The sequence below is a fragment of the Lemur catta genome, chromosome 1, assembly GCF_020740605.2.
Source record: "Lemur catta isolate mLemCat1 chromosome 1, mLemCat1.pri, whole genome shotgun sequence".
In the NCBI taxonomy this organism is placed as follows: Eukaryota; Metazoa; Chordata; class Mammalia; order Primates; family Lemuridae; genus Lemur; species Lemur catta.
The window spans coordinates 77,035,979-77,048,147 of record NC_059128.1 but is presented as its reverse complement, the minus strand read 5'-3'; the positions used below and the strand labels follow the sequence as shown (position 1 = coordinate 77,048,147).

At 36.8% G+C, this 12,169-nt stretch overlaps 1 protein-coding gene across 1 annotated transcript in view; it reads right to left on the bottom strand.

Annotated features, from left to right (window-relative positions):
* The window catches only part of STARD9 (StAR related lipid transfer domain containing 9), a 113,099-nt gene that overhangs the window by 50,276 nt on the left and 50,654 nt on the right, over positions 1-12,169 (bottom strand). The window contains exons 8-9 of the mRNA XM_045539718.1: positions 5,595-5,664; positions 4,017-4,089 (exon numbers count right to left, since the gene is read on the bottom strand). Coding sequence (XP_045395674.1) covers positions 4,017-4,089; positions 5,595-5,664 — 143 coding nt within the window. The remainder of the gene's footprint in view (positions 1-4,016; positions 4,090-5,594; positions 5,665-12,169) is intronic.

Below are 12,169 nucleotides of genomic sequence, written 5' to 3'. Positions count from 1 at the left end.
CCATAGCTAAAAAACCTTTGCCTAATCCAAAGTCACAAAGGTTTTCTCATATTATCTTCTACCAGTTCAATAGTTTTGGATTTTACATTTAGGTCTATAACTCAGTTTGAGTTAACTTTTGGATAAAGGGCAAAAGGTAAAGATCAAAGTTATTTTTTGCCCACATAGACATCCAAATATTCTACTACCATCTGTTGAAAATATTATATTTTCTTCACTGAATTCCCTTTGCAACTTTATTAAAGACAGTTGTCAGCTGAGCACGGTGACTCACTCCTGTAATCCTAGCATTCTGAGAGGCCGAGGTGGGAGGATTGCTTTGATGTCAGGAGTTCAAGACCAGCCGGAGCAAGAGACCCCATTCTCTACCAAAAAAAAAAAAAATAGAAAAAATTAGGCGGGCATGGTGGTGAGCACCTGTAGTCCCAGCTACTCAGAAGGCTGAGGCAGGAGGATTGCCTGAGCCCAGGAGTTTGAGGTTGCTGTGAGCTATAATGACACCACTGCACTCTAGGTCAGACAAAAGAGACTGACTCAAGAATATAAATTTAAAAAAAAAGTTGCCTATATACATGTGAGTCTGTTTTGAACCCTCTCCTGTTCCATTAATCTATCTTAACGTTAATACCATACTATCTTGATTACTTTCGTTTTATGCAGTGTATGGTTTATCCTGGAAAATGTTCCATGAGTACTTGAAAATAACAAGTATTCTGCAGATGTTAAGTGGAAAGTAGAGTCTTCTGAAAATGTCAGGTCACACTGGTTGATAATGTTGCTCAAATCTATATTCCTCACTGATTTCTGTTTGGTTGCTCTACCTATTATTGAAAGTGGCATACTGAAATATCCAACTATTGTTGAATTGTCTATTTCTCTCCTTTCAATTCTGTTAGTTTTTCCTTCATATATGTTGAGACCTGGTTGTTGAGAGTGTATGCATTTATAATTGTTATATTTTCTTGATGTCCTGTCCCTTTATCATTATGAAATGTCCCTGTCTCTAGCAACTATCTGTCTTAAAGCCAATTTTTTGCCGGACATTAATATAGCACTCCAACTCTCTTACAGTTACTATTTGCACTGTACATCTTTTTCCAGCCTTTTACTTTCAACCTATGTCTTTGGATCCAAGGTGTTTCTTACAGACAGCACATAGTTGAGTCTTGCTTTTTATCCTGACAATTTGTACCTGAGTCTAATCAAATGTAATTATTGGATGTGCTCAGAACCACATCTGTTTTTCTTTTTTCTATGTCTCATGTCTTTTCTGTTCCTCTGCTCCTCCTTCACGCCATTAAATAAGTATTTTTAGAGTACCATTTTAATTTCTTTTGATTTTTTAAAATTATATTTTTGAGTTATACTCTTAGTGGTTACTCTACAGATAATATGCATCTTGACTTATGATCTACTTCAAAATAATACTAATTTCTGTAAAATATAGAAACTTTGCTCTATATCTCCTTTCATGCCCCCTTGTGCTATTATTTTCATATATATGACAATGTCTATATATGACAATGTATATTAGTGTTACAGTTGTTTTAGACAATCTTATTTAATGACATTAGAAGAAATAATATATTTATGTAGTTTTTTACATTTACTCACATATTTACCATTCCCAGAACATTTCGTTTCTACCTGTAGATCTAAGTTACTTTGTGATATTATTTTCTTCCAGCCCAAAAGATTTCTTTAGTTTTCTTTAAGGTAGGTCTGCTAGCAATAAATTCTCTCCATTTTTTCTTTTTTCCATCTGGGAATGTTCTTATTTCATCTTCATTTTTGAACGCTAGTTTTGTTTCATATACAATTCTTAGTTTTCTTTCAGCACCCTACCTTCTGGGGTTCAGTGTTTATGATGAGAATTTAGCCATTAATCATGTAATTGTTCTCCTGTATGAGACATTTTTCTCTAGTTATTTTCAAGATTTTCTCTTTGTCTTTCAATGGTTTAACTATGATGTATCTAGGTGTGGATCTCTTTGTGTTTATTTTACCCTGGAGTCCTTTGAGCTTCTTAGATCTATAGACTAATGATTTTCAACAAATTTGGGAAGTTTTGGCCATTATTTTCAAAAAAAATTTAGCACCCTATTCTCTGTCTTCTCTTTTTCTGGGATTCCCATTGTATCTATGTTTCTGTAGTAAATGTAGTCCCAGAGGTTTGTGCAGCTCTACTCATTTTTCTTCAATCTTTTTACTCTATCTTCTGCAAGCTGAATGATTTCTATCAGTCTATCTTCAAGTCCACTAATTCTTCTGCGATCTCAAATCTGCTTTTAGTTCCACTTGTGAAGTTTTATTGCAATTATATATTTCAATTCCAGAATTCCCATTTTAGAAATTTCTAAAACAAATTAAAATTTTAAAAAATTTCTATCATTTTATTGAGATTTCCTATTGAGTTGCTGTCATCAGGCTTCCCCACCCCACCCCACCTCCCCCGAGACAGACTGTCACTCTGTTGCCCAGACTAGAGTGCCATGGCATCAGCCTAGCTCACAGCAACGTCAAACTCCTGGGCTCAAGCAATCCTCCTGCCTCAGCCTCCCGAGTAGCTGGGACTACAGGCATGTGCCATCATGCCCGGTTAATTTTTTCTATATATATTTTTAGTTGTCCAGATAATTTCTATTTTTAGTAGAGATGGGGTCTCGCTCTTGCTCAGGCTGGTCTTGAACTCTTGATCTCGAGCGATCCTCCTGTCTCGGCCTCCCAGGGTGCTAGGATTACAGGCGTGAGCCACCGCGCCTGGCCCTTCCCTTAATTCTTTAACCTTAGTTTCCTTCTGTTCTTTGAATATATTAGCTGCTTTCAAGTCTTTGTATGGTAAATCCAACATCTGAGGCACTTAGAGTCAGTTTCTATAGACTGGTTCCCCCCCCCAACACTTGCATCATACTTTATTTTTATATGTCTAGTAATTTTTGGTTGAAAACTAGACACTTTGGACAACATATAGTAGCAGCTCTGGATTTTGATTTTCTCGAGGGTGGCAGTGATGGTTGTTGTTCTGTCCACGTGCAGACAGTGGAATATATTAAAAATTCAGGCCCTTTTTAAGATTACCCCAGCATTCACTAGCCACAGGGACCTCTTGTGCCCCCTCTGCACATAGGGGCAGGTTCTGTCAGTCAGTGTTATATGGGTGGTTTGGGCTCACTTAGGTTTGTGCTGTGTATGTACACAGCTTCTGGTCAACCTATGACATATATGAGGATCTTATCAAGTCCCACATGGCTGTATCGCCTCCCAGAATTCCCTGTTAAATCTCCTGACATGTTTTGCCTGAAACAGACCCACAAGCTGAGGCCAGTGTAGTCACTGGCCCTCTTTATTTGCTTGCTGTAGAGATTATCACTTTGAGAATGCTCCAGATCAAGTGAACCCCTATGGCAGTGGCAGCAGAAAAGCTGCTGGTTTTCACAGCCTTCTTTTCCCTGACTGAACCATCCCATTGACAGAGATCAGAGTTTGAGTGCAATGGGAACGGCTCAAGGCAGAACACCAAACATTTGCGTTGTTCTTATCTGAAATTCAGTAGTTTTCTTGAATAAATGCTTCTCAGTTTATTATATGCCTTTAGTCTATTTTCAGATCACAGAAATGGTTTTGTCCAGCTTTATAGTTGCTTTGGGGGGATATAATTTGTTAACCTCCTCACTCTATCATAATGGAAGTGAATCTTCTAATTTCTTCATTTTAATGCTTATTTTCCTTTCAAGTTTGATTTTGTTTTAAATGCCCATAATGATCACACAGATGTGAAGATGTTTGAAAATGTTAAAAATAAAATACAAGAAGAATATATTTTGATTAGTCTTCATGAAATACCTATACCCTTCCCAGCTTAACAGATTGTATGTAGGTCCTCTTTACAATATTAGGTTATTTCAGAGGACCTGTAAATATGAGGGTAGGAGGGAAGGAAAAGAAATAGGAAGAAAGACAAGAAAATAGTCAAAAAGGACAAGGAAGAAATCTCACCAAACATAGGGATAACCCACCTGCGTGTAGTGGATAGTGAAGATGGCATGAGATCTGCTGCTGGCCTCGTGAACATGGGTGGCTGCTGTGATTCTGTGTGTATAAGGGAAACAGTTAGGACAAGGATTGTTTATGCATGGTGGATCCTTAAGGATCCATAGAGAACACAAGAAATATTAGTGCTGAAGTTACAGAATAGAATCATAAAACATCCAGATTTAGTCCAGTATAGTTAGGAGAGTAGTCCAAAGAGGGCAGAAGCAGCACTTTAGGTGCTGATATCTGAGTATAAAAGGGAGTGTAGCTTCACACTAAGCCACACTGGAACATTTTTTAAAGCCATAGAAGCAAAAATCAGAGTGAAAGGGGGAATACTAGAGTGCCATCAACCTGGAAGGAATAACCCAAAGACAGACCCATTTAAATAAGACAAGTGGAGGGAAAGAGCTTGCTGGAGAAGCAGTCTCAAAGACAAGGTAAGTTTTGCTCAAACACAGAATATTTTTTTTTATTCCTTTTTTTGTTTTTTAATTTTTTTTTATAAAATTTAAAATTTTTAAAATTATTTTTTACTTCCTTTGTAGACCCAAGGAACAATATTAATCTTACGGTGTCAGAAAGGTCTTAGAAATGAGATCTCGGATTATGTCAATGTCATGCTTAAGCCAGATGGAATTCGTAATCTCCCTTAGAAATCCATTCCAGTGTTAACCCTTAAAGTCAGGAGAGTCTTCCTTTTATCTAAATCTAAGTCCATTGTGCTTGATCTTAAGACCATTCACTGACTTCCGTTCTCAGAGGAGCTGGAGAATTAACGAAAAGGGTCAAAATCTAGAGGCTAGTTTAGTGATTCAAGAATAAAGGGTAAATGCTGAAGCCTGACACTTAAAGATCAAGGAGTTCAGGATATCCTAAAGACCACAAGCAAGTACCTCCAGGAGAGTTCCATGAAACCCTAGCAGAATGTTAAACTTAAATTTTTTCCTTTATGTTCAATTAACTTGGGCTAAATACAGGGCTATAAACACCTTTTTTCCTTATAAAAAGCCTTTTTTAAAAAAAGACATTTATTAGTAACATTCTAGGTATTTCATAGTAACTAACAGCATGGAATGTCATCACAATCTGGAAGACCTTTTAGGAGAGTCTCCAGCACTTAGTTATTCACAGCAGATTCGAAACAGTCTTTTGGGGGTTACCTTGTAAGTATGCAAAACTAGAGTAAAAATAGTTTCATGAAACATTCTACACTATATTCGTCCTTCTATCTATCAACCCTAAGGAGAGGACAATGCAGGCAAGAATCTTCTCTTTGATCAAAATACCAGAAGCTGTATATTATAAAACAAAGTATAGAATAATTTCTCTGGGGTTACTGCCTAATATTATTATATCCAGAGCAAACTGAAGCATCATTACTAATGACAAGAGTACTAAATCTTGTCACTGCCCCTTATCCTGGGTACATAACTATTCTGGGAAGGGCCTCCTGGTTGTGAATGTCTCTGCAGACAGAGAATTATAACTGTCATCAAGCACTCCCCAAAGGGGAAGAATAAGGAGGATCAAATGATGATAGGAACAAACAAACCTGTTACCTGTTTGCAATTCCCTCCTCCAAGAGTTGGATTACTTGCTTATAGTTAGTAACTACATGTTGAGATAAACCTATCAGATTTGGGAAGAGGAAAAAAAAAATTAAATGCAGTTTGTGAAAAAGTTTAGCCTTTTCCTATCGGTCTTCAACTTCATCATTCCTGTTTTATATTATCTGACAGATAGGAATGAGGGAATTTGGCTGAATAATAAATTCAACCAAGAAATTTTTATTGATAGCCTACTGTAGGGTACTGTGATCAGCTCTAGGAACCTATGTCTCTGCCCACACAGAGATTATGGTCTAGAATTCATATACTGACTATGCTAATAACAGTAACTATAAAATTCTTTACGATTTTGCTACATTGGTTATAAGAAATGTTCTCATATAACAACTTCATTTGGCCCTCACAAAATTCCTGAGTTAGGCAGGTACTGTTTTCCCCACAAGGTGGCAGAATCAGTTTGGCCTACACAATATACAGAACACACGTCCCAACCCTCCCACTATTTATAATCATGTGAAATTATACTATACAAGATAACATGGCCAAGTGCCACAGGAGTAGGAGAGAGAATAAATGCCACAGAGATCCGAGGAGTGGTCAGGGCAGGCTCCATGGAAGAAGTGAGACTTGGATTTAGCCGCTGTAGAATGGGGAAGCTTTAAATAGGTGAGGAGAAGCCTAAGAGCATGAAAATAAATCTTCATGGCTGGTTACTGACCAAGTCACAAAGGGCCTTCACAACTGCTCTGTAGAATCTCTGTATTAGAGATTCAGGAACAAAGTACTTCATGGGCTTATTGCTAAACACAATTACATCAAAAATTAACAAAGTAATTCGGACATTGACTGGATTTTTTAAAGGAATGATTGCTATTATTTAGATGTGATAATAGTTCTGTGATTATTTTTTAAAAACATTGCTAGCTAGGTGTGGTGGCTCACGCCTGTAATCCCTGCATTTTGAGAGACTGAGGTGGGAGGATCGCTTGAGGCCAGGAGTTCTAGATCAGCCTGGGCAACACAGCAAGACACTGTCTGTAAAAAAAAAAAACAGAAAAATTAGTCCAGCGTGATGGCATGCACCTGTAGTCCCAGCTACTTGGGAGAATCACTTGAGCCCAGGAGAGTTTGAGGTTGCAGTGGGTGACAGAGTAAGACCCTGTCTCAAAAAACAAAAACAAAAATAACACAACACTGCTTATCTTTTAGGACTATGTACTAAGATATTTACAGATGAACTGAGGTAACATTTGGACTTTGCCTCAATACAGGATGAGAGAAAGTGGACAAGAATCAAGATAAACCTTTGGTACCAACTGAATGTTTTTGTAAAACAAAAACAAACAAAAAAATGTAGATAAAGCAGGACTGGCCAAGGCTTAATAGTTATTGTGACTGGGTAATAGCACATGGCGGTTCATTATACTACTCTGTTTTTGTATATGTTCAAAATTCTCCATAATGAAGAGTTTTTAAAAATTTAACCAAGGATGGAGACCTTCTGCTTTTGGTAATGGCAGATCAGACAATATAGACCAACTTTTCCACTAAAGACTACTAGAAAAAGCTCGACAAAATATAAAAGATATCTTCTTCTTTTTTTTTTTTTTTTTTTTTTGAGACAGAGTCTCACTTTGTTACCCGGGCTAGAGTGAGTGCCGTGGCATCAGCCTAGCTCACAGCAACCTCAAACTCCTGGGCTTAAGTGATCCTACTGCCTCAGCCTCCCGAGTAGCTGGGACTACAGGCATGAGCCACCATGCCCGGCTAATTTTTTTGTATATATATTTTTAGTTGGCCAGATAATTTCTTTCTATTTTTAGTAGAGACGAGGTCTCACTCTTGCTCAGGCTGGTCTCGAACTCCTGACCTCGAGCGATCCACTCGCCTCGGCCTCCCAGAGCTAGGATTACAGGCGTGAGCCACCGCGCCCGGCCAAAAGATATCTTCTTGAAGGCACAGAGGAACAGCCAGACAGTAAAAAATAGCCAGACATACAGTGGGGGAGGATGGATGGAGGCCAAGAGAGATACGGCCAGCATTTGGAGATGGAGGGGGAGTGACTGACAGTTTTATTGACAACATCACAGAGACAAGGAGACAAGGATTGCAGTCCAGAGCCTACCCAGGGTGGACTCTTTGAAACCCCATTTCTTTGGGCTGGAAACTCAAAAGGCTAAAACACAGGAATAGGTTAAATTAGAAGTAAACAAGCCTTTGAAGAAACTGCAGCTCAGCTTTGAGCATTCCCAATCCTTAAATTGGACTGAGGTGATTCTGGATCACTAGTTTGCACAGGAACCTAGTATAAATAAACATTAAGTTTTCTGCAGAGGAAGACAATATTTTCCTAGGCCTCCAAATTCTTTTTATAAACAATTTTGTAAATATTATCTGGCACAAAATTACAATAAACTAAACACACAAGTAGAGCTGGCAACATAAATGAAACCAGCAAAACTAACAGTAAGTAGAAAGCAATGCAAGAAAGACTTAGATACTGGAGTTACCAGGCAGACTTAAAAGTTAACCTGCTTACTATTTTACAGAAGCTAAAAGATAAGATTGTAAAATTTCAGAGAAAAACTGGAAATTAAAATGAAAGAATCAAATGGAACTTTAAGAAATGAAAATACTACAAGTGAAAATACGAATCCAATATATAAGTTAATAGCAGGTTTAATAGCTGAAGAAAGAATTAGAGAACAGGAAGATAGATTAGAAACATTCAAAATTTATAACAGAGAGATAAAAGATTAAAAAATGCAGAGGAGAAGGTAAGAGTCACGGAGTATATGGAGAATAGATCTAACGTATCTGTAATTGGAGTCCCAAAGAAGAGGAGAGAATGGGGGTAAGAGCAATGTTGGAAAAGGTAATGGCTAAAAACTTTCCAAAACTGATAAAAAAAAAAAAAGGTATAAAATCAGATTCAAGAAGCCCAGCATGATTTCTTTCCAATCACCTGAATAGTGTTTACCGCACATGTTAGATAAGTTTTTACTCCTTCCCTCCACCGCCCTCCCATCCATCATGATTCTTAAAAAACCTAAATCAACCCCTAAGTACTTCCTAATAAACTGCCAAAAACCAAAGACAAAAAGAGAAGCCATAAAATAATTAGATTAAAAGACGACTTCTCACCAGAAACAATGGGAAGCAGAAGATAGTGGAATAATTTTTAACTGCTGAAAGAAAGTAACTATCAACTTAAAATTCTATATTTGGTGAACTTACCCTTCAAGAAGAAAGAAGAAACAAAGATTTTTCAATCAATTGAAAGCCAAGAAAATTTGTCAATAGCAGACGCACACTAGAGGACATACTAAAGATTATTCTTGTGGCAGAAGGAAATTCCAGAAATAAGGTAGGAAATTTTTAAAAAATTAAGAGCCATAAAAATGGCATATAAGTCAAGAAGGGATAAACAGAATTCAAGTCTTATAAGGTTCTTTCATTGGGAAGAACTAAAATTTAATATTAGTCTTTGATAAATCAATGATCCATGCTGTAATCTTTAGAGTGACCACCAAAATAATAATAAGACAATGTGTAAATAAGCTAACAGAGAAGAAACATGGAATAATTTTTAAAAAGTTGAGGTATACGTAGGATCAAGATGGCCAACTCGACTAGAGGTAGTTTGTGCCTCCTGTATAGACAGGAACCAGAATAGTAAGCAGATTCTCACATTTTGAAAAGATTGTCTAGGAAAGAATGCTAGGATTCACCAGGGAAGTGACAGAAAGCACCATATAATAAAAATATGAACAGAAATTAATAAATATGAAATAAGCTTACAATGGAAAGAATCCACAAAGCCACAAAGTGATTCTTTAAAAGGACAAATAAAATTAGTAAGCCCTTAAACTGAACAAGGAAAAAGAGATAAGCTATCATAACCAGTGTTAGGAATAAAAAAATAGACATCCTAATTTACTAAAATGATAAGAGAATATTATACTTCATGCAAATACATTTTAAAAATTTAGAAGAAGTATTTTTAGAAAAATATAACCTTTCAAAGCTGATGTAATAAAAGATAGAATACGTGAAAGAAATCAAGGCCATAATTTTAAACTTCCTCACAAAAAAAAAATCCCTTCAGACCCAGACAGGCTTTACCATTAAGTTCTGCCAAATATTTAAGGAAAAAATAAGCCCAATCTTATTTTTTAAAAAAATTCTTCCAGGAAACAGAAAAAGAGGGAGCATTTCCCACCTCATTTTAGCAAACAAACATAACCTAAACCTAACAAGGAAGAAAAGGAGAAATAGAAGAGGTGAAAGAGAAGAATAGGAAGAAGAGAAAGAGGAGGCAGAAGAGGAAGAGGACAAGGAAGAAGATGATCACTGTAGGCAAATTTCACCCTTGAACATAGATGCCACAACTCCAAATAAAATATTAGAAATGCAAATCCAGCTATATGTAAAAAGATCAATATAGCATAACTAAGTTAGATCTACTCCAGGAAGGCAAGATTGCTATGACATATAAAAATCAATAAGTATAATTTACCACATTAACAAGATAAAGCATGAAAATCATATGATATAGAAAAGCACTTGTGGGCCGAGTACAGTGGCTCACGCCAATGGCTAATGTCAGGACTGAGGCAGAGAAAACAGAAAATGAGCCTGGAACATTTTATCCCAGAAAGCAAGGAAGTACTCAAAGAATGATGAAGATATGGCAAAATGTTCCACTTGAAGGAGATCCCAATGGTTAAATCTGGGGTAATTTGAGTGTCAAAACAATAAATAGGCCAGGCACAATGGCTCACATTTGTAATCCTTGCACTTTGGGAGGCTGAGGCCCGAAGATCATTTGAGGCCATGAATTTGAGACCAGCCTGAACAATGCAGCAAGACCCTGTTTCTACAAAACATAGAAAAATTAGCCAGGCTTAGTGGTGGCATGCCTGTAGTCTCAGCTACTGGGGAGGCTGAGGCAGAAGGATCACTTAAGCCCAGGAGTTGGAGATTGCAGTGAGCTATGATGATGCCACTGCACTCTAGCCTGGGCAAGAGAATGCGACCTGTCATCAATCAATCAATTAATGAATGTAACTGAAGGTAACCCATTTGAGTAAAATAGGAATGTATGAATCCATACTGATATAAAAAATAAATTGAAAGTTTGACGAGGATAGGATTTTTACATGGTTTCAAAGCACCATTCCACAAAATATTCATTGGTTACAAAGGGGAAATGGTAACTTCAAAGTGAAGAATCCTGGCAGACATCACCTTACTAATGAAATGAAAAATCCTGAGTAATGGGACCAATCAATCAAGTGTACCTCACTTGATGGTGTCAAGTTTATGAAAGTCAAGGAAAGACTGAGGAACTTTTTTGACTAAAGGTTACTGGAGAGATACCCGAACTAAATGCAATCCAAAATTTCAACTAGATAATTATTGGAAGAATTGGTAAGACTTAAAAGTGGGATCCTTTTAATACAGAGATTTGTTCTGTGAAGTTTAGATTTGGTGGAGGGACAGCACTTGGGGATCTGGAGGGCCACATCTGGCCTTGAGGCCGCAGATTCCCCACCCCAGGGTGGTAGTGGTGTATCAAAGTCAATTTCCTGATTTTGTTGGCTGTATTGTAATTATGTAAGAGATTATTCCAACAACCTAAAATATTCAGGGGAGATAGGACATCAGGTCTGAAATTTACTCTCCAGTGGTTCAGGGGAAAAGTTTTTTATACTGTACTTGCAACTTTTTTGTAAGTTTGATTTATTTAAAATCAAAAAATAAGAACTCTTATAAAACTAAGAAGAAAAGAGAATTCCCTTATTTGCTAAGGCGGTGCTACTCAAAATTGGTCCATAGACTGGTTCAGTTCTCAAATTGTTACTGGTACGCAATCAGGTAAGTACAGAAATTGAGAGTGTTAGAAACTTTTATAACAATAAAAGAATAGTTTTGATAAAATAATTTTATATCTCTTGACTTTAGCAAAGAAGAATTGGAGCTTGTAATTAAGATACTGTTTTCATTTTTCTATTAAAATGAAGAGTGGTTCCTTCTGTTCTTATTGTATAAATATACTGGTATACCAAGGATTGGAATTTAGAAAAAAAAAAAAAAAACCTGATTCTTTACCACAGAGACATTGAGAAGCATGTGATAGAGGATCTATTGAAATAACCACTATTGCAAACATCAAAATTAATGGTAAAATGTTGAAGCTTTCCTCTAGAAACTAGATTAGATACTGTTACCACTTTTATTTTATATTGTACTAGAGCTCCTAGTCATTGCAGAAAGGCAAGGAAAAAGGGATATTAAAGGGGTGTGGGGGCGGGGGGCTCCTGTTACTTGAAGACTGAATACACAGAAAACACAAAATAACTTTTTTTCAGAGTCCAAACTACCTTCCTCTAACATTTCTTGCTTTGCACCCATCCCTTTATATCAAAATAAAGGCCAAAGCAAAAATATCATATTGTCTTTGTCTTAGATGCCAGTTTAAACTCTGTAATCACAGGCCTCTTATGTGCGCTTTGGGCAGGGCTCTGTACATTTCAGATTTCAACCTAATCTCTTATCTAGTT